Here is a 25,674-nt window from a genome sequence, read left to right as displayed (position 1 = left end):
CTTGTTATCCCAAGGGGAATCTCCGACACGCTTCAAACCAAACACACTGCTTCAGATGGAACAAACAGATTTATTAGCTACAAAGATAGATTTTTAAGTGCTATTAAGTGATATGCAGAAAGTCCGAGTGGTTACCGAAAAGAAAATACAAGTATGCAGTCTAAACTCTCAACCCTATTAGATTGGGCAACATCTAGATTAAGCATTTTTTTCTCACCCCACGAGATATTACAGTCCTTAATATACAGGTTTGTTCCTTAAACCAGGGCCAATCTCCTCTGTTGGAGTCTTGTCTTCTTCTTAGTGTCTTATTCGCATGTAGCGAAGGTGGAGGGCAGGAGAAGGGCCCAGTATGCATCCATTCTGTCTGTTTTATACCCTCAGTCCATGTGCTTGGGGAGCACAAGTCGAGGCATGTCTGGGGGACATAGTGTCTCTCCAGGCAAAGTTCAGCAATTTCACCTGCATGAGGCCACACCAGGGTATCATTGCATTGTAGCTCCCTTGCTGGACAATGGCAGTTGGTGGGTTGTTTGACACCCTGCCTTGGTGTTGGTTACTTTCCTTGCTGTTGCTTTTGGGGAGCCAATATCTGGATGATTTCCCAACTTACAGCATGTTTTAGTGACCACCATACAATACAATTCTCATAACTTCATATGCATTAATGATACACATATATGGATAGAGAAATGACTTTCAGCAGATCATAACCTTTCCCCCGATACCTTACAAGGCATGCTTTATATGCAAGATCACGACTATATGAAAATGAGGAATATGGAGGTTACAATATGCTCCTCCAAGGTATAGAATGTCATACCAGTCTCTGACTTTTACTAAAAATATCCATGACAAAATGGGGAGTCTGGGCATCCGCTGGTGGGCTGGGAGCTCCAGGGTCCCCCTCCGCTGGTGGCTCCAAGCTGTGGGGATCTCCCTGGCTGCCTGTGGTGGTGGGGGTTCCCCACAGCTCTCTGCCTCAGCAGGCGACCCTGCAGCTTCCAGCCAGTGCTGGCTTTGGAAGTCAGATTCCTTAACTTCTGTGACTAAATCACAGCCTTACTTATGACCCCTACCTTAGCACTGATTAAAACTGCTGCAGGAGTTGGGAACTCCAACAAGTACAGAGCCTCAGGTTCCAGTCCTGCAGAACTCCTGAGTTCCAAAAGCATGAAGCTAAGCTTCTGTGCTACTGCACTCCTGTTGAGTTTGGGTACTCTACCGCAAGCTCTTGATTACCAAAATCATAGATTTTATGAGCATTTCATGGACACCTGAAAGGCATTTATAAAGCAGAGATTCAACTGTAAAACATATAGCTAATATGAAAATAAAAGGAAGGATGACTAGTCCACAAGATATTTACTTACAGCTTGTTCATTTCTCATTCCTATATATTTTATTCCAATTGCTTGGGCTGCAATTGCAATTTCAGTCACTGGAATACCAACAATACCAAACATATATTCAATGTTCTGAAATGAGAATTAAAAAAAAAATCTGAATTATTTCCAAAATTGATGCACAATGATCAGATTTCTAATGTTTCTTCTGTGTAGTGTGCCTATCTTAAATCCTAATAAAGTACACAATCACATAAAAACAAAGCAGAAGTTGAAGTGCAATAATACCACATCAAGATCTCAAGAAAAAGATAGATATCACTTATGCATATTGCTTGTTCTCCAGTAGCATGTAATTACAATAGATCCTTACACTTTGGTCTCAAAAACCAAGGTTTCTATTATAAATAAATATTTTCCTTTTAAACAATTAACTTTTCCCCCCACCAAACTATATTTTAATTGGCATTTCAATAGTGATTCAAATATAAGATTACTAGCATGTTCTTAATAAATACAGAGGTCAATTGTGAATAAAAGAATAACAATAAAATTTATGGGGGAAAATCACCACCCCAGGCAAACAGTAATACACAATCCAACCCTTGTGTATCCATACAGTCTAGGGTGGGAGAACAGTTTCAAGAGATTCCAGGTCTTGTACCAAATTGGTTATGTGTTTCCTCGGTAATAGATAAGAAAGTTCTTCTATCCTGTTATGTTTAGTCTAAAATTTAAAATGATTGCGTAGTCAGGCACAGATTTCCTTACTATAGAACTGAAGCCAAACACTGTGTTCTGGTTGGTTGACAAAGTCTCTCCCCTCCCCTAAGTGGGAAAATGCATTTAGTAGGCTCTTAACAAAAAGGTATCCAAGACTCTTTTATCCAAGGGCCCAGGCCAAGTGCTTGTGTCGCAGTCAAACTACAGCAAGCAAAGGATTCATAACAAAATCAAAATTAAAAATTGTAAGTGAACTGAGAAGAGAGGAGGATGGGGGTGCTAAACTGATAAAGATTGAACAGATGGGGTGCGGGTAGCAGGGCTGAACTGATGGAGTGTTGCACTGATGGGGGATGAGGGCAGCTGAAATGATGGGGGGAGCAAAGGCTGTGTGGGGGTAAAATTAATTGCTGGTCAAGGGATGGGTAGGTGTGTGGTTGAGAGCTCCTTCAGAAGGGACCAAAATCAACTTACTCAATGAATCTGGGCGAGTAAATAACACTACTTGTTCAAAAACCAAAAGAAAGACCAACATTCCCCCCCGCCCCGAGCCTTTTTTTTTTTTTTAAAATAACCTCATGATTTTGCATCTCTTCAGAGGGTTTGACTCATTATTTTTGATCTCTTGCAGCTGGCAATACTGGCATCTCTCTGCTCCATCTCATTTGGGCTTCCAGTATGTTAGGGAAGTATGATGGCTTTGCTGCAGTTAGCAGGATACTTTACCTGGGATAAACTGATAACCAATGAACTAGGGGTATGCTCCTTTCCTGTAACCATTTATTTAATAATTAACTTAAGAGTGCCATAGTACAAATGACTCTAAAGATTTTTAGACAAACTGTCCCAACTTTGAGCTGTTTCAAATCAGGAAAGGATATGCAAGTTTGAAAACTATTATAAAATAATAGTTAGCATGATGACGAGGTAGGAGTTTAAACCAAGACCTGGTCTACACTACAGGGTGATGTGGTAACCTGCCTTGTTTCAACCTATCTGAGGAAGCATCTTCACTTAAATTTGGCTCCTGCTGATGTACATGCCTCACTAGTATGACTTAATAACGCCACCTTCTCCAGCAGCATGGTCATGATAGATGTAATTAAGTCGATGCAGAGTTAGCATGGACCCTGTGTTACTTATGTCAACTGTTACTGGCTTTTGGGAGCCATCCCACAATGCCCCACACGGAGAATGCAACTGATACAAGTGTTCCAGTGAGAACACGCCCCACTGACAAAAGGAGCCAAGTGTGCACATACAAGCGATTCAATAACAACAGTGACTGTATGTTGATGTAAGTTAGGTCAACATCATTTTGTACTGTAGACATGACCCAAGAGGCAAGGAGTGGGCAGGCCTATAATTCAGGAAAGCTGTATAACTGGCAGTAAAGGTCGCTCTGCATGAGAGCGAAAGAGCATTTCCAAGTTACATTAGTCTCTGGACAATGACCCAACCAGCTCAGATTATTTTAAACTGTGTATATACACAAACACTGAGAGGTTTCAGAGTAGCAGCCATGTTAGTTTGTATTCGCAAAAAGAAAAGGAGGACTTGTGGCACCTTAGAGACTAACAAATTTATCTGAGCATAAGCTTTTGTGAGCTACAGCTCACTTTATCGGATGCATTCAGTGGAAAATGCATCCGATGAAGTGAGCTGTAGCTCACGAAAGCTTATGCTCAGATAAATGTTAGACACTGAGAGGTTTTCAATCTAAAATAGATCAGAGGAAAGGAGCACGCCCCTAGTTTGCTGGTTATGAGTTTAGCACTGGGTAAAGTATCGGGCTAACAGCAGCAAAGGATGATACTTCCCTATTGTACTGTGAACTGGGAAGCCCAAATGAGACTGAGCAGAGCGATGCCAGTATTGCCAACTGCAAAAGATCTAAGCTGACCAACGCCACACAAAACCTGCCTACCTGAACAACTCGGTTAAGGCACCGGACTGCTGCAGCCCCAGGGCGAGTTGCTCAATCTTTTTGCACCTCCATTACCCCGAGTTCACCAATGGTAAAATTATTTCCCTCCCACCCTTTGCTCCTCTCTCTGGACTGTCTGACTGCACTGGCGATGCACACACTGCCTCACTGTAATGCTAACACAACCTAGCTCCCTTGGTTACCTTCCATGCGGCCCCCTGGATGTCTTCACGCCAGGACGACGCACCTAGGCGAGGGTCTCAGCACGTAACTGGCTCCCAGGAGCTGGGCTGCTGGGAACAGCTCTGCTACCGTTCAAGCTTTTAGAGCACAGGGGTCTTCCCCAGCATCTGCCACTGTCTGCTGCCTGGGAGGTAGGTGATGCACAACACATATCCCTCCCACAGGGCCACCCGCTTGGGAGCGGAGAGCCAGTGGCTGGTTTCGAACCCATATCAGCCAGGTACCAGCGCGAAGCGCTAATTATTACACCACGCGATATGACCCTTCCCACGTTCCGTAGGAGACTTATTTCCGGTTACTGTCGGGGGCTCGAGACTCAGCCTGGAGCACTCTTACTTGTGTCTTTAGGGCCTCGGCGATGAGCTGAGCCCCGCTGACATGTTCTTCCTCCGCAGCGCCGTGGAGAGCCATTGCCGTCATCCCGCTCGCTCAGAAGCGGTCGGTATTTAACACCAGCCAGCAAGCGCCCAGCAGCGCAAGGTCGCCCCCCGGGACGAAGGTGCTGTAGCTTCCAACCAATCAGCAAAGTCTTTCGTTCTGATTGACACTTACGTGCAGTCAAGTGTGCACCGCCCAATGTGACGGTAAAAGGAAGCGGGAGAACACCTGTTGGCTGGGGAGGATACGCTCCCGTGCACGAGGCGGAGGCTTGAACCAAAGGCTGTCGATTGGATCGCTGCTGTATCGGAGCTGGCCAATCAGAGGCAGGGAAATTCTTGCTGCTAGGTGTAAGCGAGGGTATGGGAAGGGACCCTCCCCTCCGCTCCCGTTCTGTCCCGTCCCACGTTGCTGCGCGCGGAGCGGCGGTGGAGGGCGCGTGAAGAATTAAAGGTCATAGGCGCGTGCGTGAGAACGTGGGCGGCTCGAGCTCCGTGAAGCCGACCAATGAGAGGCGCGGCGTGCCGCGCCAGAGCGGACGCCGTGAGGGGGCTGCTCCTGAGGCGGGCTGGAGGGGAGGGGGCTGCTCCTGAGGCGGAGGAGGGATTGGGCCGGGGTGAGTGCCCGGGACAGACCGGTCCTGAGCGACCGCCCGCCCCCGGCTCTCGCAGCGCCCAGGTCCGCGCTGCGGAGCCGAGTTTCCCGTGTGAAGAGGGCCCGGCCGACCCGCCCTACGTCACTGGTCGCAGCCGTGAGCGGGAAGCGATCTGGCCTGGGGCTGAGGGGCCGCGCTGAGAACCAGCCTGAGGTGAAGAGCTCCCTGCCCTCCTCCCCCGAGTGGTTCCCTGGAGGGAGTGTCCACACTGCAATAACTGAGGGGCCGTGGCTGGCTCCAGGGCTCTAATAGTGCCCTGTGAGGAAGGTCTCGGAGCACTGCACTTCTCGCGTTAGGCTCATGGGGCTCTACCGGCCCTGGCTCCACTTACAGATGTACAGCGCTGGGCGTTAAACCCGCCTTCGTGCAGCTGCGGAGGGGAAGCGCTGCAGTCTGTCCACACTGACAGCTGCCAGCACACTGTCCTGGCCCCATTTGCAGCCGCGTGGGGAGCGGTGCATTATGGGCAGCTATCCTAGCGTTCAAGTGGCTGCAACGTGCTTTTCAAGTGGGCGGGGGTGGAGCTTGAGGGGAGAGGGAGTGAGGTTTTTTTTGGGGGGGGTGAGGGTGTCAGCATGCTGTCTTGTAAGTACAGACCCCCTCTCTCACTCACTGAAAGCAAACGGCAGCTGTTTCTTTTTTTCTCATAGATGAGAGAAGCAGCTGCTTGCCAAAATGGATCCCAACCCCCTCTACCTCCCCGCCCCTGCACTGCCTCTCTCTTCAAGCAAACATTAGCTGTCGGCACTCCAAACAGAACCCCCTGCCTGTCTCTCACTCATTCAAAGCAAACAGTAGCTGTGTTTGTTGTTTTGATAAGCAGCCCCTGAAACAGAGCTTTGAATGGCATCCGCGGTTCACAACAAAACAAGAGAGGATGCTTCACTTAAAAGGATTATCGGGAGTTTCCTGAGGTCAGTCAGTGCATAATATACTCCCCATTTACATTGGAGCTGGAGCATCTCAGCCAATGCGCATCAGCTGTTAATCCTCTCAGAGTGGTGGAGTACCAGCAGCCCTGTAGCCGCGGAGACACAGCGCTGTGCGTGCCTTGCCAGTGTTGAGGGGGAGTGAGGTACAGTGCTCTGGGCTGCTTTATTGCGCTGTAACTTGCAAGTGTAGGGTTTTTTTTTTTTTTTATTGCAGTGTATACATACTCTTAGTGAGCAGGAATGGCTAGGCCAATGTCAAGCCCCAGAGCCATAGTCTAAGTTTGCACTGCCCACTAAGCCTGGTCTTTGATTCAGATTTGAACCCTAGCCCCTCTTCTGTCCACATACAAATCAATCTGGCTTGGGTTAGGAAGCACTCAGGACCCAGCACCCTGCTAGAGGGGAGGGTCAGAGCCCAGGTCCCAAGACCTGTCATTTTCAATCTGGATACAGCTGCAGGCGCAATTCAGGTCGAGTGGAGTATGCATGTGTTAGCATGACTGAGACCCCCTAGGGCCAGCAACTATAAACCCAGCTTTATAGTGCAATGTGGCTGCTTAAGCCTGGGCATGGAAACAAGCCTGAGTCCCACAGACCCAGGCTTAGTGTGAACCGTAGCCATATATACCCTTAGTGCCAGGATTCTGAAATTTCATAGCCCCACGCCCCCCTTCTGACAACAAAAATTGCTATACAACCCCAAAAGGGGTCACTGAAGCCTAAATGAGGGGGAGGGATAGCTCAGTGGTTTGAGTATTGGCATGGTAAACCCAGGGTTGTGAGTTCAATCCTTGAAGGGGCCATTTAGGGATCTGGGGCAGATATTGGGGAGCAGTCCTGCTTTGAGCAGGAGGTTGAACTAGATGATCTCCTGAGGTTCCTTCCACCCCTGATATTCTATGATCATAAGTCCACCCGAGCCCCATGGGCCTGTGGTAGGGGCCAAAACTGAGGCTCAAGGGCTCCAAGCCTAGGGAGGGGGCCTATAACCTAAGCCCTGCCTCACCGTCTGAAGCCCTCAGGTTTCAGCTGCAGGTGGTGGGGCTTGGACTTTGGGCTCAGCAAGTCTAAACTAGCCCTGGCAACTGCACTAAAATGGAGTCATGACCCACTTACTCATATACTGCTTCTCATGTTATTTACGCTCCTGCCTCACAGGGGTGCTGTAAAGATTAAGTATTTTCCTTACATTATAGATGAGAAGATAGCCAGAAAGGGGAAATGGCTTGCCCAAGGCCATCCAGCAAGTCAGTGCCAGATTCAAATTAGAACTCAGCTCTGCCAGAGTCCTAGTTCCTGTGTACATTTCTCCAGGCTATGGTGCCTGCCAGTCTTGGGGGCAGTAGGTGTGATAGACACACTGGACAACATATAGTACTGAGAGAACTCAGACTATAAGTATACGTGGGTTGCATTCCACTTCTACCAGAGGTTGCGATTGTAGGGATGGTGGAAGAGTTTGACAGGAAGAGAAAGATGTCATAAGAGAAAGATGTCATAAAAGAAAAGAAGGGGCTCATTGATTCACAGTCACAAGTTACTAATTTGGGTTTTACTTACCTTGCTGCAATACCTTCAAATTGCTACTAGCAAATATTCTAGCACCTAGAACATCAAAATTGTATTTTCCCCTTGGAGGAAGCAGGAGGAAGGATAATCTATTTGAGAATACCAAGTATAGAGAGAAAAAAAAATGTATAGTGTTTTTATGGGCAGCATATTTCTTTTTATGCCTAAAATAAGAAAGCAGAAATATCAGTCTGAGCTACAGTCAGCATTTTTCCTAGCAGTTTATGAAAGTTCACTAAATCAAATGAGATTTAGTCTACATATATGTAGTACTTTTAAAAAAAAATCATGCAGGGTGATTATACAAGTCCTCAGTCTGATTCTTCAGGAATTATCTGTTCCTTTGTTCATGAACCCAGCCCTGTAAATGCAATGATAGTTGCACTGAGAGTTGGGTTGGACACCAAGCAAGGAAATTACTGCAGACATAAATGCAGTGGAAATGAACACGGTACATTTGAACTGTCACCTGAAATAGATTAATGTGAATTTTAGAAGTAACACATTTATCTAGGAACATGGCAGGGGAAACCCGTTAGGTCCAGTATTGGTGAGTCTGAATTTAGCTGTCACTGTTAAATCGGAGCTAAGAGTGTGAAAGTTTTAAACTGGGATGATTTGTTATTCAAATGTTTTGGTCTTGTCTGTTTCACTCTAGCTTTATGGACAAAGGTCATGTTGGAAGCCTGCTGTACAGTTTTTCTTTTCCTTTTCTGCTATCAAGATGCCTCAGCAGAAGTTCACAGAGAAGGACGTTATGTTGCTGCTGTATACGAACATCAACCCATATTGAGTCCTAACCCAGCAACCCTAACTGATCGACGCTCTGCATTAGAGTTGATGAGCAGAAACCTATATGTATATGAAGAGCAAGTAATAGCTGCAGCCAAACAGGTCAGAAAATATGTCCACAGCTTAGTGGCCATTTTAAGTTCTAATTATTGAGAACAGTCTTTTCAAATTTGGATGCCTAAAGTTAGACAACTAAACCTATATTTAGGCACATAAACAAGTGGCCTGGTGTTTAGAGATCCTAAACAGCCAGCAACTCTTATTAACTTAAGCACCTCTGAAAATCAGGCCACTTATGAAGGTGCTTAACTTCAGGTACTCAAGTTTTGGGGAAAAAAAGACTAATTATTATAGAAAAAGTCTCTTCCTTTTTTATTTAAGAATCCAGCACCAACCTGATCCCTTAATCAAAGAATCTTCTTAATGGAGGAGTGTCATGACAACAACTCTTCTCTTTCCTAGATCTTCATTCAAACACCCCACAGAACATTACTTACTTTTGTGGGGCACTGCACCCCTATTTTTAGGTTTGATTGTATAAATTGTACAGCTATCCACAAATCCAGTACAAACTTTTAGTAAAATAGGAACAAGCACAGTGAACAGCATTGTGTATTGCTGGGTGAGATGCATTTGAGATTGGTTTTTTTGCTCCTAGGGGAGAGGAGGGAGTGATGGAGTAGGTCTACTGCTTGATGGGCAGGAACAAAATAAGCCAAGTGTCTTTCTGACAATGCTTCCTTTATATACTGCTACTTAGTTTTCAGAATGATCTGTAAAGCAGCATTGGACAGCAGCCTGAAGGAGAATCATCTGTACCTAGTATAGGACAGAAGGGGAAAGGGAAGGAAACCTTAGGTCACAGAAAAAACGGTTACTTACCTTTTGTAACTGTTGTTCTTTGAGAGGTTTTGCTCATGTCCATTCCATTCTAGTTGTGTGAGCGCCCAGGTGCACAGTTGTCGGAGATTTCTGCCTTAGCGGTATCCATAGGGTCGGCTGTGGTGCCCCCTTGAATGCTGCGCTCATGCGCCTGTACCCCTAAGCACTGGGGAACAGTGCGCTGCCCCTGCAACGGATTCGGCACCATGCTCCGACTGCGGTGCTGTGGCCAGTTTATCCAAGGTGGCCAGGGAAGGCTGGTGGGAGTAGGGGACCAGCGTCACAGGCACTCCCCATGGATTCCAGTCCAGCCACTGTGAGCGCCACTGCCCTTGCTGTGATGTAACCATGGCGGGTGCTGCACCGCTCTCCAGCACCAATCCTCCCTTCGAGGTGAAGGGCTGAACTCTTGGTCCGACCACTGTCCTTCCGGCGACTACGGTGGAGCCGTCAAGGTCCGAGTTTGCCTGCTGACTCTGGTCGGTGCCTGGAGAGGTGAGGCGAGGGTGAGTAATGATGCCTGCTGGAGGGACTGGGACCAGTACCATGATAGTGAATGGCCACTCCTGGTGGTATGGAGGCTCACACCTCGACTCTGGAGTCCCATGTCTAGTAGGCGGGGAGCGTGTCAAGGGCCTGGGTCTTCTAGCTGGAGAGCCAGGATATGGGGTCAAGGGCCTGGGGGTGCTGCGCCATCCTCTGAGGCTGTACCACAAACGGCATGCCCTTAGGTGCCGGGGTCTTAGCCAAGTCCGCCACCTGATGTGGCACCTATAGTACCAGTCGGCTCATTTGGTCTTTGGCTTCCCAGGGCCGCCTCAGGCACTGATAGCTCTAGGAGAGGCCTGGGAACTCTGCCGCTTCCTGGGGTTGGGGGCAGATCCCTGACTGGGCTGGGTGTTCTGACCTCTGCTGAACCACCTTGAAGCGGGCGCAAGGCCTGACATAGGTCCTTTGCCTGAAGTCACCTTGTCCTTTGGTGCCGAGGGGCTCCTCCTCTTTTGCTGCTTCTTCAGCACTGGCGAAAGAGAACTGTGCTGGGCAGAGCCCAGTGCCGGGGGTGTGCGCCGCACCAAAGCAGAAGTACTCTGCATGGGGTCTACAGCGGAGGGCTCCAACATGGGCGAAGTGCAGCCTCCATGAGGAGCACTCTCAAGCGGATATCCCGCACCTGCATTCGAAGTCAGAAGTTTTTACAAATCTGACAGTTGCCTTTTCTGTGGAATTCCCCCAGGCTCTTCAGGCAACTCTCATGGGGATCACTGATAGGCATTGGCTTGCTGCATGTCAAGCATAACTTGAAGCTGGGAGAGTGGGGCATGTCCCCGCTCAGGGACGAAGTTCCATCCGGGACTCTAAGTACAATAACCTAACTCTACTAAAGGCTAGCTCACTACTTACAAACTACATACAGATAAGAGAACAAAAGGCTATAAGGAATCCCTAATGCTCTTGCAATCTGCAAGACAAGGTGCTCCAACCAACAGTCACTAGTAGTAAAAAGGAACTGAGAGGATGTGGGGTCGGTGGCACCTAATATACCGACGCATGAGCATGGCACCCAAGGGGGCACCACAGCCAACCCTATGGAAACTGCTAAGGCAGAAATCTCTGACACGTGTGCACACACACAACTAGAATGGAATAGATATGAGCAAGCACTTGAAAAAGAATGGAAGTTACCAACAGTTTGTTTTGTTAGATAGAAACAGAGGCCCAGGCTCTTGTACTAAAAGGGGTATGTTCCTAGAAAGATTGCATAAAGGTCCTCTCTGGCACACCCTGTGGAGCCATGACACAACCATCCTGAGTGTAAGCCAAGTTCAAGGAGCCAAGAGAACATACACACAATCACCTTTTAATCACACAGTGCACTATCTACTGTGAATGGTGTCTTATTTTGGTAACTTATGGGTGGAGCATACTTTATGGGCAGAGTTTGAGTGAGTACTGCCTTTTTTCCCCCCCCACTTAATTTGACCTGTTTCCGCAGTGTAAGTTGGCTGCTGACGTATAGGTTAATGTGCATTTTAAAGTAAATAGTTTAAAATACTTTCTACAATGCTACCTAAAAAGGCAAGAAAGGCTCCCTCTATATTATGGGCAGCCCAACACACTCAAGCAACCCTTACTTTTGTTTGTATGGAACCTCATCACCAAAAGAGATCCCATTTTGCTTTCCTTGTTAGCACTGGAACATTTTTCCCACATGTAACTTTTGGCTACAAGGTATGTGTTTGTTTTGCTTACAGGGTGCACAGATCATTGTATTTCCTGAAGATGGAATCCATGGCTTCAACTTCACCAGAGAGACCATTTACCCTTATTTGGAGTTTGTTCCATGTCCCCAGTCTGTGAAATGGAATCCATGCAGAGAGCCACATCTGTTCAGCGATACAGAGGTATAGGTTTTAAAATTGCCTACTGTGGAAGTGTAGCGAACAACAGAGGATATAGGTTCCAGGTAGAGAACAAACAGCAGGAGCCAAGGAGCTCTTTAAAATGTAATTAGCCCTAGTTTAAAGAAGTAACCAAGAAAATATTTCATAAGGACCAGACTGTGTTCCCAGTCACTCTCCATTTACCCTGGAGTAGCTCTGTTACCTTAAAGAATTATTCTGAATTTATACCAGCATAACTGAGATCAATATCTGGCCTTAAGTAAGCAAAACGGATTCCACATAGACAGTTTGTGAAAATTGTTACTTGGCCTCTGGGTTTCTAAAGCAGCAAACTGTGAAACTTTGGTATCAATGTTTAATAGGATACATTGCTATTATTAATGGTTTGATTTTTATTCCGACTAAAACAATAGTCATATGTAAGAGATGCATCGAGAGTTTCCCTCTAGACATTTTCATTATTTATGGTTTTAATGAAGGCAATTAAGACACTAGATTAAACATTCCAATTCAGTGGTAGCATCAAGTGTTCCCTCACCCCTGTTTTTTAAAACTAAAGATCATCAGAATCACAAGAAATAGCTCAAATACTCAGATTTGTGTACAACAGATGGTTTGATTAACATGACTGGTTGCATAACCACATACGAAGTTGAAACCTGCTGATCATATTCACACAAGTAACCACAATGGGCCACAATCCTTGGTATAACGCCACTGAAATTAATGGGGTTAGACCAAAGATAAAACTGACCAGTGACTTCAGTGGGACTACTCTGTTGGTAAAGGGAGCAGGATTTGGCCCACAGTTTACATTGGTAAATGGATTTTTCTGACTCACAAGAATCTCAAATTGTTTTGAAACTGGTTCTATGAATAAACAAAGATCAATTTAAAACTAATATAAAAATAGTATCTTCCCACTCAAGTAGTCCATTTCTTGTATGAATACAGAGTTGTATCTGCCAACTTGAGTAACTCAAATATGTTTTAGCTGCTTTTGACTCCCATTAGCCCTGAAAGAATCAGCACTACAGAGCGAACGCATGTGCGCTGGATTCTATTCTGGCACGTGCAACAGAATTACTAATTATGCTCCAATTGCACTACCAAATTCTGCCTTCAGTTACGCTGTGCAACCACAGAGAACTAATGGGGTTGCACAGGTGTTAATGAGGCAGAATTTGAAGACATGGCAAATTACAGGTATAAGCGAGGACATAATTTGCCCCACAGAATCTATTACTGGTGATGCACGCAAGATGGAAAAGCATGATTTGAGGATTTCAATAGCTCAGACATAGGTGAGAGCAATATTTGTTGCTGGAGTGGGTGGGTGGGAGAGATTCTGTGGCCTGCATTATGCAGGAGGTCAGACTAGATGATCATAATGGTCCCTTCTGACCTTAATATCTATAAACCCAGCTTGACTTTCAGATCCCATGTAGAGTTTGCAGGGCTGGCAGCTAGAACACTCTTTTTTAAAACACACTTACAGACTTGGCAAACTTGAGATGAAGTCATTGAAATACACATACGAGAGCAAAAGATGTTTTTCTTTAAATATAAAATATTTAAAGATAATGCCTAATAGGGCCTATTGTCTTCGAGGAGAGGAACAAAGCAAGCCAAAAACCTAGCTCATTCTATTCACAGCCATTACGTTACTCATGTCATCCAACACAACTTTAGTGCAATAGATGAGCTTTTTACTGGTATTTTACTGAAGTTTAGTGTTCAGAAAAAATAATAATATAAATAATCCAAACATAACTAAGCTGTAAGGATACATCTACAGGTATTTACCCCCAAACCGCCAATAAAAGACTTACAGACGAGAAGGAAACCTTTTCCTACAAGCATCACTACCAAGTATTTCCTTGGAACAAACTGAATGAAATTAAGGGCATTTATTTAAAGCTTTTCATGGCTGAAATAAAAGTCTCAGTAATAGTTTGTCTTTATTGCTTTGTCATTTTCCCATAATTAAAAACTAAGAACTACCAGTTCATTCCACTGCTGCCCTAAGTTCAGATTTGTTTTCTTCAGTTGCTTACAGTATTCGGTTATTTTGGGCCTGATGAGCCACAACACAACCTCCAATTGTATCAGCAAGCAATTGCAGGCGCAGATCCTCATAATTATGCTTTTCATAGCTGAGTGTACCTGCAGATCAGTTAGACTGTCACGGAAGTGCTTTCATTTGGCCCTCATTATTTGCAGACATAATTGCACCCACAAAACTTGAGGCCATTTCTGAAAAATCAGGCCCTTAAAGTATAAGGGAATGTTTTTTTCTTTTCAATGACTAAAACACTATTTAAGTGTTTCTAAATTGTTTTGGACATCATGAGACATTCAAGTCAGAAATAATGTGCCTTTTGTATAGAAAGGACCTGCCCCAATCAATCAACAATTTCACCAAACACTTATATTTAATTTTTCCACAAACGCTGAAATTTTTAACGTTTCTGCAAATGCAGAGTGAATAATCTCGAGGTTTGAAATACACCATGTTTTGATAAAATAATAAATATCCACGCACATTATAAAATGCTTACGTATTCCTAAACTGTTTCTCCAGGTTCTTCAGCGACTGAGCTGCATGGCACTGAGCAGCAAAATGTTCCTAGTGGCAAACATAGGAGCTAAGCAGCCCTGCCAGTATAAGGATCCTCTCTGCCCACCTGATGGGAGATACCAGTTTAATACTGATGTGGTATTCAACGCCAATGGTACTCTGGTAGCCAGATACCGCAAACAAAACCTGTATTTTGAATCTGCTTTCAATACACCTCCAGAGGTTGATCATGTGCTTTTTGATACACCTTTTGCTGGCAAGTTTGGCATGTTCACTTGCTTTGATATACTCTTCTATGAGCCTGCTGTAAGCCTGGTCAAGGAATACAATGTGAAGCAGGTTGTGTATCCAACTGCATGGATGAACCAGCTCCCACTCTTGTCTGCTGTAGAATTTCAACAAGCTTTTGCAACTGCTTTTAATATAAATGTTTTGGCAGCTAATATCCACCACCCTGCACTGGGTATGACAGGTAGTGGCATATACACTCCATTAAAGTCTTTCATCTACCATGACATGGAAAGTCATGATGGGAAACTTATTGTAGCAGAGATCTCTGTGATGACACCAGAGCATGAATCCCATCTGGAGAGCAATGCAAAACCTGGAAAGAGAATTGAATACCCCCACAACAATTTTGCAAGCCTTCACATCGATGATCAGGTTTGCAAGAAGAAAGAACAAGAGGCCCACTGCTGGGTAGCAGAAAAAGACAAAGAAGCAACCCCTCTGATATTTTACAGGGAGATGATGTATGACAATTTCACTTTGGTTCCTGTAAGGGGAACTAAAGGGGAGCTCCAGGTTTGTGCTAATACCCTCTGTTGTTATTTAAGTTACCAGAGACCTACTATATCTGATGAATTGTACGCTTTGGGCGTCTTTGATGGGCTTCATACAGTCCATGGCACATACTATGTTCAGGTTTGTGCCTTAGTGAAGTGTGGTGGCCTCAGTTATAGCACCTGTGGGCAGGAGGTCATAGATGCCACTGCTTTGATAGATTTTCAGCTGGGGGGAAATTTTAGTACTTCCTATATCTTTCCTCTACTGCTGATGTCTGGTATTAACCTAGACATCATTGATCACTTGGGTTGGAAAAACAACTACTATTTCATGAGTAAAAGTGGACCATCCTCTGGTTTAGTGACAGCTGCTTTGTATGGACGATGGTACGAGAGAGACTAGTGCAGATTTGACCAGAAATCAAGCTAGGCTACTAAAATAAATGGCCTTCTTTTCAGAGGTGCTGAACACCCACACCTTTTAGGACTTCAATTATGTATGCTTAGAACATGACTATTATTAGACTTCCAAGTTTGAAAATATTGACCAAAATGCTTTATCCAACAAGTAGGTCACAATCCATGGTCTGTACCTTGCTAATATTTCAACTACCAGCAGCAATAAGACCACCTTATCCCTCAGGAAAAAAGAATTAGTGTAAAGTGTGACAAGATGTTTTATATTATAGTACTTAGTTGGACTCCATGCTCTATTTTTAATCTTAAAAGGTGATAGAGGCAACTGTAAGTACTTCTTTGGGTCCCCTTTTTGTGCATCTTAATCTGAATATTCAGTTATAAAATAGCTTCCCACTTAGACTTTTGCTTTTGTCATTAATATTGATCATTCTACCTCTGGATTAAAAAAAACTGCTATTCCTATTTTAACTTCTGCATAGATTATTGATGAGATCTATCTAGATGAAGATGACTAATAAAAATATGTCTTAAGCGTGATGCATACAAAGTAAACCCGGTTATAAAAAGCAACTGCTCTAGATTTCTTAATGTTTGCTGATGGATACTGCAGCATTTAAGTTGTATTGTCTATCAAATATAAAAAGTAATGGCTGTCACTCATATTCAAGTACGACTACGACTGAAAATCGGTTTCCACATGTAGGGTTCAGGAAACATACCAGGGCACTTAGTGTCTACGTTCCCTCCTATGTCGGCCGAGTTGGCACAACGATAGTCCGTTGTACGCTCTGCTTCCTTTATAGGTGACTGCCAAACTCGCCTGTTATGGGTCATATCCTCTCAGGTCATTAAGTTCAGTCTGGCAGACTATGTGCCACTTGATGCAATCCTTGTAGTGGAGTTTGGGACAGCCAACCTTCCTACTGCAATTTTAAATTCACAGTACAGAACTCTTTTAGGCAGTCAGTTTGCTTCCATGCTAGCGTAGTGCTTCATTGTTGGTGATTTTGTCAGACCATTTGATTCCCATTATGCTGCATAGGGGACATTGTTGCAGGCAGTTATGTTTTTGGATATGACGACGAGTCTCTAACTAGTATAGAAGACAAAGGAGCACAACAGCACTGTAAACTTGGCACTTTGTGGACACTTTGGACAAGATGGGGGCGGGAAGGGGGCGTGCGGGGCAGAAAGGGTCAAAGTCTTTTTTGTAGATGATTGAAAGCTGAGGCAGTTGATTTTAAGTGTGCTGAAAGTTCTTTATCAATGCTGGTGTCATTGGTAACTGTGCTACGTAGGTAGCTGAAGGACTTGATGTTGTTTAATTGGCAGCCATTCAATTTTATGTCTGTTAGTGATGGAAGTAATGGGGTTCTGCTAGGAGATGGTTGATACAGGATTTCTGTTTTCTTTACATTAATACAAAGGCCATAAAGGGATAAAACATGGGCAAAGGAATTCAGCAAATGTTGTAGGTCATTTTCAGAAAGGGCAACAAATGCTGAGTCATCTGCATACAGTAGATCTTTTATTTCACTTTGCTGGGATTTGCTTTTAGCCCTGATTCGGTGGAGGTTTAGAAGTCTGCCACTGAATCATGTTGTTAAAGTGACACCTGTAGTGGTAAGTACGTGCAGCAACTTCTAGTACTCCAACCAAGAACAAAGTAAATAATGTAGGGGAAAGATCACAGCCCTGTTTAACCCAGAAAGGGATCAGATTAGTCAGCACCCACTGATACATAGGCCAGCATATTGTCATGGAAGCAGCATATAAGGTTGATTAGTTTGTCCGGTCAGCCAAACTTTGTGAGAAGGCACCAGACAGCAGAGGTCGACAAAGGCAGCATACAGGGGCATTATTTGTTCAGCAGCTTTCTCCTGTAACTGGTGTAGGGTAAATATCACATTGGCAGTACTGCGTGATGAAGGAAAATCACACTGGGATTCAGGGAGTACATCATCTGCAAGAACCTGAAGCCTTTTCAGCAACAACTTATCGAGGATCTTACCAGCAATGGAGAGGAGTGAAGTGCCACAATAATTGCTGCAATGTCTGTCTGTCCCCTTTACGCTTGTAGATTGTAACTATTTTGGCATCTTAGAAATCCTGGGTTAAAACCACTTTTTCCCCAGCAGAAAGTAAATAAGTCTAGGAAAGCTTTGTGGAGTGTAGGACCAACTTGTTTCAGCATGCCAGCTGGGATTTCACCAGCTCCAACTGCCTTTGCTATTTCCATAAGTGCATTTTTAGTCTCCTCCAAAGTTGGTGGATATTCCAATTCAAATCAAACTGGTCTTTGCTTGATTTAGCATACTATTTGATCATTTGCACTCTACTCACAATTGGAGAGTCGCAAAATGTTCTTTACATCTTTTTAGTACCATACTGTGCCCAGTCAAGAGGGTACATTTTAAAAGCAAAAACTGTTAACTACAGCGTCCAGCACAAACCACTATGTCCTATTTTAGTTTAGACGCTCCAGGATTAGGGAGGAAGGAAAAAAGTAAAGCAGCTTGTGGGGAGAAAGATGTTACAGAAGAGAAAAACAGAGAAAACTGAATAGAGGAAAAACAGGAAAGATATATGTGAAGCAATAAAATTGTATATATGAGCCTGTGACTTTCATCAAGTGTCTGGTGACATTAGTTAAACCCTAGTTTCATATCAACAAGAACTCCCTTATTGGAATTATACCGTTATTTTGTAGTAAACTGGCAGTACATAATTCCAAATGGAATAATAATTCCCCTGCTGAATTCACACCTCATTTTCCCAGGTCTGCTGTGTCAAATAGCAGTTGCAACTGATCATTACACAGTTTCAACTGGCTAAAGCTCCTGCAGCATTATGAACATTTATAGAAGGATTTTAGTAGTTTAGAAATTAAAAAACATAAATCAAGAAACCAGTGTGAAAAAATTAGGCTACATTGTGAGACATTTGGTTTACATCCTATTATGCAAGCAATTGTGCTCAAAAGGCTTAAGTTAAATCTGCATTTGATATTAATAACTGCATTACACACATTACCCTGTCTCAGTTTGTTCCTATTTCAGGACATTTCTCCGAGAGGGTTGTGATATTTAGGCAATTTATATATAGTTCATAAAATCATTTAATGGGAGCTGTGAAAAGCACATAATTGATTGTGGGAGAAAGATTTTTTTACATAAAAATTGCATGCGCCAGATGGCAGAATCCTAGTGATTACTCTGAGTGTTAAATGATTAACAGAGTTTCTGGAGCAGTAGATATGATTAACTGCTATAATACCGTACCACACGGAAACTATTATACTGTAATGTAGTAAATGAAGGGTGATCAGGCTGAGGCCACAGGATCGTTAGGGGAGGAGATGATGGAGCACACCAGGGGTCTAAGTTTTAAAGCTTTATTGATAACAAAACAGCAGCAGAGAGCCCTGGGGGGTTCCCCACATCACTCAGAGGAAGGTAGAAAGCATTAGTGCCCCAAGCCCTAACCCACTTTCATACTCACACTACCCGAGGCTGGCCAAGCCTGGGTGTAACGCAAGAAGAAGAGGGGGAGGGATGGACAGGAGTTCTTTTCCCTTGCACGGGTTGTCCAGGGTCTGCTAGTGTTCTCTGATTTGCCTCAGCTCCCGGGAAGGTTTTTAAGTCCTGGGGTCTCTTGGGGGCAGTCCTTCAGGGACCTTTGTTCCCCGTGCTCTCTGTACCAGTACAAACCGGCCTTCTGAGGCTTCCTTGGTTTCCCCAAAACTCCTTGGCTTCAGGGTCACGAGACTGTTATGTTCCCATTTGCTGACCTTCGCATTCTGACTAATTTTGCACCTTCCCCCCCCCCCCCCTCCCTTCAGGTCTGTTTGGTTCAGTTCCTCTCCCACAGGCTTTTGACTGTTTAGCAGCAGGGAGTTTTTTTGTCTGCAGGTTGGTCTTGAGTGGCAGTTTCGCCCCTTATCTTCAAGCCTAGCTGAAGCCTAGAGATAACCCGTTCCTTTCTTTCTCCCTCCCTCCCTCTTCGGCCTTTTGCAACCTGCAAAGGAATCTTCCATTCCACACTCACCTTTCACGCTTCCCAAAATGCTTTGCGATGCCTGCAACAGCATTAGCAACATACAATGCTGATCTGCCTCCCCAGGGGACCCCCTGAGGAAGGGGGCCATTGCGTTGTGATAACTTCATTTCTGTTATAGTGAAATGGTTGACCTGCAGATTTGGTCTGATGGATGCTGGTGCAGTAGCGTGACAGTTGCTCACTTTATCTTTATTAAATAATTGCATACTGAGTGGCTAAGGAGATGGATGGCACACACAAGTCTAACAAGAGACTAGTGATTCCCAGACTTGAATTGGTCATATCAAGGAAGTACTGAGAGGTGTGTGCTCACTCGAGTTGAATACCTTGTGCCACTTGATTCTCATTTTATTAGCGAGCATAGGACAAGCCATCTGGATTTTGGCTAGATATATGCTAGCACGGCAAGTAAAGAGTGTACATGTATTGGAGGAATTAGAGAGGATGAATGAGGATCCTACACTTCGAAAGACTCCATGTCAGGGTTTCAAAAAAGGGTAATGGTCTCAAGAAAAATGTGAGTTTGCATCTCACTCTTTGCACATCTCTGTGGTAATTATGTGGAATCCTTTACTCCCCAATCTCTTGCAGTCTCCTTCAGGCTATACACATAGAGATCCAGTACAGTATAGATGACAGCTACACAACAGAATTGTAACTATTTATTTCCTGTAACGTCTATTTGTCATGAAAGTGTCTACCTCATTAGACATAACATGGGTTATTTAAAAAAAGCTCTTACACCAAGGATTTGTTTGACATGCTCAGAAATGAGAAATAAGATAAAAGCCACATCCTTTGTGCTTCCTAAACCATAGCCAGATGCTGAGTATGCACAGTTGTTTGTGTAGAACACAGGAACAGTTTGTGCTGTAAGGATGAAATCTAAAATGAGAATGAATGTTTGGAGAATCCCAGCCTTAAGGGCTAAAAAATGAGTTAATTTGAATCAAGTCTTCTTTTTGGCCTGAGATAAAGTGTTTCCTCAAATCACACATTTCATCTCTAATTTCATCTGATACAGTCAAGTATCAGCACAAACATACTACTGTTTTAGCTCAGTTAATAGTAGTGTTGCACACTTAGTGTCTTTCTAGCCAATAATTTCAGAACACTTTACAAACACTGAATTAAGTCTCAGCACCCATGTTAGGTAGGTAAGTAGCATTATACCCAATTGAGAAACTTGAGATAAGATATTACATAAGTTGTCTTAAGGCCTTGGCTTTGCTGCTTAAAAAGGGTACTTTTTTACCTCAGGATAACATACACACCTGAGGCATCCCAAGGTTAAAAAAAAATTACAGTGAAGACCAGGCACTTTTAGTTTCATTGGAAGATAAACAGCCCTATGCGCCCTACAGGCATTGACCTTTGTGAGTTTACCTCATAGTAAAATTCAAGTGCCTGGTCTTCACTGTGTTTTAAACTCAGGGTTACTTACATATGTTAGCTACCATGAGATAAAGAATGTACCTTTTTAGTAATGAAGACAAGGCAGAAGATCATACAGCATTGTAAGTGATAGACATGGGAAGAACCAGTAGTCCACTTGGAACTCTCCCAGTCCCAGTGTTCTAATCACTAAAAGATTCATCTCCCTCTCAGTAAGTTTCTATTGTCACCTAACCTGAACTGGGCAGACAATAGACACTAGTCCCAGCTGCATGCAGATGAGACACAGCTCTACTATCCTTTACCGCATATGAGAATACCACTACCATCAAGATGGCCCAGTGCTTGGACTGGATCAACTCACAGGATGAAGAACAGCCGGTTGAAGCTGAACCCAAGCATAACAGAGGCTATGCTGGTGGACACAGGAAAGTATTCTGAAGAGTCTGCAGCCTTGGTTTAATCTCCTTTGGTTGAAGATACACACTCATGATGGGGAATTCAATCCATAATTTAGGAGTGCTCCCAGATTCCTCCCTGATGTTAAGCTCTCACATATAGCAGCATCCTCAAACAACACTTTCTACGATCTCTGGTTGGCTGAGACACTCCATCCCATCCTGGCAGTTGATGACCTGGCTTCAGTTATTCATGCCTCTGTCACTTCTTGCTTTGATTACAGCAGTGCAATATATCTAGCCATGAAGCCTTCAGTGCTTAGGAAACACCAACTAGAATAGGAAGCTGCAGTGCATCCCCCCAGCAACATGGGTATAAACATATCAAATCTATCCTCCCCTCCGTATTCTGACTTCTTATATAATATTGCATCAAGTTCAATGTCTCGATCCTTCAAGTATCAGAGGAGTAGCCGTGTTGCATCCAACAAAGTGGATATTCACCCAGGAAAGCTTATGCTCCAATATGTTTGTTAGTCTATAAGGTGCCACAGGACTCTTTCCCGCTTTTATTGATCCTTCAGGGCAGACTATGTCCTGGGCCCAGGGTATCTAAAAGACAGACCAAATCCCTAGGATGAAGACCATGGTCAGCAGCTCTGTGCTTCTGGCTCAATGGAACTCTCTATGGTGCAGGTAAAGCTCAGTTGTACAGGAGATGGAACTTTCTCAGGGGTCAGCACAAGACTGTAATGAACTCCCCCAGGAACTAAGGACTATCAAAAATCTCACCACCTTCTGCTCCAAGTGGAAGTCCCATTTCTTTCGCCTTGCCTTCTCTAACAAACATATAGCAATTTGTGGGCATTTGTGTGTATTTTATATTAATTTATTACCATTATAAATTCCAAAATAAAACACTCCATCTATATGCACACAAATCCCCATGGGAGAGGATGAGACAGATGTTAGTCATGATGCTTCATATACTACAGTGATGAGCACAGCATAGGAACTTTTATAGAAAAGAACCAAATCTGTAACATTCCTTAGTATAATGGAAAATAAACTCTGATATGCTGTACAATGAACCATGCTAAAAGAAAAGTCTTCTTGTATTTTCTCAAACATGTGGGACTGTACCAACATCAATTTGGAAACATTTGCCAATTTTTCCAAGCTTCTCTGGGAATGTTCACTACTTTTTAAAAAAAAGATTTTATATTTAGGAATTAAACTAAACATTATTTATGAATATCTCAATCAGTTTTCATCACCTTTAACAGCGAGAAAAGCCACATTGTGTGTGTCAAGCCACTAAGAATACTGAGCAGTTTTAAAACGTAATAAAAAAATCTAATTGAAGTATCCCCAGTGAGCCTGCTCAGCCCTGCCAAATTTCCCAAGATAACTACACCTCTGGCCCCTTCATAGCCTCTTTGAGAGCACCCCACTCTTAGGTTTCAGGCCTTTAGCCATCATCTTTCTCAGAGCAAAACCCAGCAATGCTCTCCCTCCTGACCAGGGAGTCAGGCTGCAGACTCTTGCAATTCACTGTGATTAGCTCAATAAGTCTGACTAATTCAGCACCTGCACTCTTGTTCTCTCAGGGTCAATGTCAGGGTTAACCAGCGATCAGCCAACTTTCATAAAACAAGTCTTGTTTATTCAAAACAAAAGCACTAAGGAGAAACAAAAACAATAAGCAACTTGTATGCAGGTGTAGCTAATGAGGCAGTCATCAGGGTTTCCATGTGAAAGATGGATAGAATTGAATAGTCCAGGCCCTTTCCACTGGGCCTGTCTCTCCTGGTCACAGTTTCATGTCAATTCTTGGCTTGAATGCCAGTTACCTGTCTCCTTGGGTCAGGGTGTTTACTTTATACTTTCTCAAAAGTCCTTTATGTTCTTAGGCTTCTTGAACTAGGCCAAACCAGAGAATGTGATTTCCCCAGGGGATGAAACTGCCACAGACTTGTTACCTGCATTAGAGATGTGCATTAATTACCCTCAGTGGTTTTAGTCCCTGTCAGAAGAATCATTTAGCTTGCCTGCTGAGCCAGAAATTCAATAATTAGCCAGCCCATAAAGATTCACTTAACATTTATAAAACAAGTCTTTGAATAGTCCCAGTGTCCATAGCACATCAAATGCTCACGACAGGGACGCTTGTTAAAACCATTATGAAGATGTTGCCCTTCGGAGATTGATGTTTCAGAGCCCTAGCATATCTCGTTTGTTTGTTTAAACTGTTAATAGATATAAAAGGTAACTTCACTCTCAGACTTCACTCTGTCATGTTTGTTGTCCAGGAATAAATAAGATTTGCCTGTCTCTTGCACCTGACCAATAAGGGAAATTCACTTAGTTGTCCTTATTGGCTTGAATCTTGAGATAATTAGGAAATCTTGTTTAACTAATACAATTCATTCTCAGTTGCCTAGAGAATAAAACTCCACACACTTCACTATTTGAGAGCTGACTTCTGATTTTTTTTTTTTATTGCACTTGCTTAAATCTGCACAGCAACTCATTTGGTACTTTGATTCAAGCTTTAAGGGAGAAAAATGACTAGTTAATGACACTGCAGTGATACTAATATAGCGGGAAGAGCCCATGAGGCTGCATATTGTTAAGACTACTGTCTTTATAATGATATATCCAAATGCTTCAAGGATTTCTCTTTCAACTAGGGTTTGAAATTGCTAAGAAATAAAAGCAAGCTTAGACTGTCAGCAGCTCCCTTCTGCATCACATAAAATGAACCAGAAAACACAAAAAGCTTGAATCACTTCAATTTAGTCGATGTCAGACCCATAATGCTGGGTCTGCACTCTCATCCCAAGGTAGTTAATTCATATCTTCTTGAAGGTACAGTCTTTAATCTTCTTCCCTCTCACTCTACAGTAATATTTTAAAGGTAAATTCTGAAGCCAAAAATACCCCAGTGGAAGGATTTGTCCTTTACTACTCCTGTCACATACAGAAAGGCAGCTTCAAATTTGCTTTAAAAATTTGACTTTCTGAATTGTTTTCTAAATCATCATCAGCAACATCAGGCCCTTACATAAACTGCAAGGGAAGGGAATGCTCTTTCCTAGACTGAAATATTAAACTAGTAATTGTCATCTTCCTCTCCCACTCAGGCATGGAGAGAGCTGTAGTTCATTTGACCGGCCTGGGTGTTATTACTATTCAGTTCCTCCAGCCAAAGGAGAGAACCTGATAGTACCCCCAAGCAATGGAAAAAAACATTTGGTCCCATAGTAGAGTTCAAGATTAGGAAAGCCCATCTCATCATCATCATATTATTTACAGAGTTAAATTTAGAATAACTAACTTTTCAAAATAAATACGGTATCTTGTGTTTAAATGTTTGAATGTTGATTGCTCTTACAGTTGAGATCTGCTGTCAATTTGTTTAATAATTGGCTTTATATTTTTTATCTGAAAAAGAATTATTCCATGATATTTAAGACCTTTGTTGTAAAAGAGCTTGTAAAAGACAGCCCTGTTGAATGAATTCCTTTTCTATCTAATTTTGCACAAAATCATGGCTGTAGATTAACATTATTTTTGAATCCTGACTTGAGATCATTATTGCCCAACTGTAGCATGCATTTCTGAAACAACTTATGGGATCAGACAGTTAAAACATATCAGCAAGAGGAATACAAGAGAGGAAGTATCACCAGTTGGAATGGCTATGATTTAGGAATTTAAATGAATCATGTAAGGCAAACGTTTCAAAAACTAGAATAAAATAGATAGATAGCAGTTAGGCTTAGTGGTGCTTAGTCATTCAAAGGTGCAGAGTCATCCTCATTAATCAAGCAAGGCACAAGCATAGAAAAAATGTATCCAGTTTTGAACTCACTTTCTATTTTAATATTTATTAGCTTGTGTCTTTTGATATTAAAATAGATATTCCTCAACTTAAACCCAGACCTTTGGGACAGGGACAGAGTGGGATGACAGAAAGGTTGGATAGCTAATTAAATATATATGAGAGACTCTCTTCTGGGTTACTGGTTCAAATCCAGCCAAAACAGATAGCGGGTAAAAGTTGTTGCCATCCATGTCTGTGTGATGACAATATGTTAGACTTGTCCTTTAAATGTAATAATGGCAGATGTCCACATCACAAAAACCACTACACCACCATCACGCTTGTAGCCAGTGACAGC

At 43.3% G+C, this 25,674-nt stretch overlaps 3 protein-coding genes across 14 annotated transcripts in view; 1 reads left to right on the top strand and 2 right to left on the bottom strand.

Annotated features, from left to right (window-relative positions):
* HACL1 (2-hydroxyacyl-CoA lyase 1) overlaps positions 1-4,916 on the bottom strand; it is a 47,847-nt gene extending 42,931 nt beyond the window's left edge. For 2 of the 6 annotated variants that reach the window (XR_005290828.2, XM_038388248.2), the window contains exons 1-2: positions 4,576-4,711; positions 1,374-1,478 (exon numbers count right to left, since the gene is read on the bottom strand). Coding sequence is in view for 5 of the 6 variants with exons in the window: in XM_038388248.2 (XP_038244176.1) it covers positions 1,374-1,478; positions 4,576-4,659 (189 nt within the window). In the remaining variant the exon portion in view is untranslated. Of the gene's footprint in view, positions 1-217; positions 374-1,373; positions 1,479-4,199; positions 4,466-4,575; positions 4,712-4,791 lie in introns of those variants that run through there. The other 4 variants (XM_043509105.1, XM_043509107.1, XM_038388249.2 and 1 more) reach the window with 4 other exon arrangements.
* BTD (biotinidase) lies at positions 4,684-16,201 on the top strand. Of its 7 annotated transcripts, none has more exons than XM_038388263.2 (5): positions 4,831-4,967; positions 5,923-6,186; positions 8,432-8,667; positions 11,700-11,849; positions 14,434-16,201. In XM_038388263.2, the coding sequence occupies exons 3-5, from the start codon at positions 8,449-8,451 to the stop codon at positions 15,616-15,618; spliced, it is 1,554 nt and encodes a 517-aa protein (XP_038244191.1). In that variant the 5' UTR covers positions 4,831-4,967; positions 5,923-6,186; positions 8,432-8,448; the 3' UTR covers positions 15,619-16,201. The 7 variants fall into 7 exon arrangements, with proteins under 7 accessions (XP_043365043.1, XP_038244191.1, XP_038244193.1 ...); XM_038388262.2 differs by lacking the exon at positions 4,831-4,967 and adding an exon at positions 5,173-5,425; XM_043509108.1 differs by lacking the exons at positions 4,831-4,967; positions 5,923-6,186 and adding an exon at positions 4,684-4,823.
* Positions 16,202-22,385: 6,184 nt separating this feature from the next.
* The window catches only part of ANKRD28 (ankyrin repeat domain 28), a 238,938-nt gene continuing 235,649 nt past the window's right edge, over positions 22,386-25,674 (bottom strand). Inside the window, exon 28 of the mRNA XM_038388243.2 lies at positions 22,386-23,469. Within this exon, the coding sequence (XP_038244171.2) occupies positions 23,411-23,469 (59 nt within the window). The 3' untranslated portion in view covers positions 22,386-23,410. The remainder of the gene's footprint in view (positions 23,470-25,674) is intronic.

This window comes from Dermochelys coriacea, chromosome 2 (assembly GCF_009764565.3).
Source record: "Dermochelys coriacea isolate rDerCor1 chromosome 2, rDerCor1.pri.v4, whole genome shotgun sequence".
NCBI lineage: Eukaryota > Metazoa > Chordata > Testudines > Dermochelyidae > Dermochelys > Dermochelys coriacea.
Note: the sequence above shows the minus strand (reverse complement) of the source record. Positions and strands in the feature narration are given on the sequence as shown.

Coding starts and splice junctions, on each gene's coding strand:
- BTD (XM_043509108.1), top strand. CDS start 8,449: ATGTTGGAAGCCTGCTGTACAGTTTTTCTTTTCCTTTTCTGCTATCAA. Junction 8,668..11,699: donor TAATAGCTGCAGCCAAACAG/GTCAGAAAATAT, acceptor TTTTGCTTACAG/GGTGCACAGATCATTGTATT. Junction 11,850..14,433: donor ATCTGTTCAGCGATACAGAG/GTATAGGTTTTA, acceptor CTGTTTCTCCAG/GTTCTTCAGCGACTGAGCTG.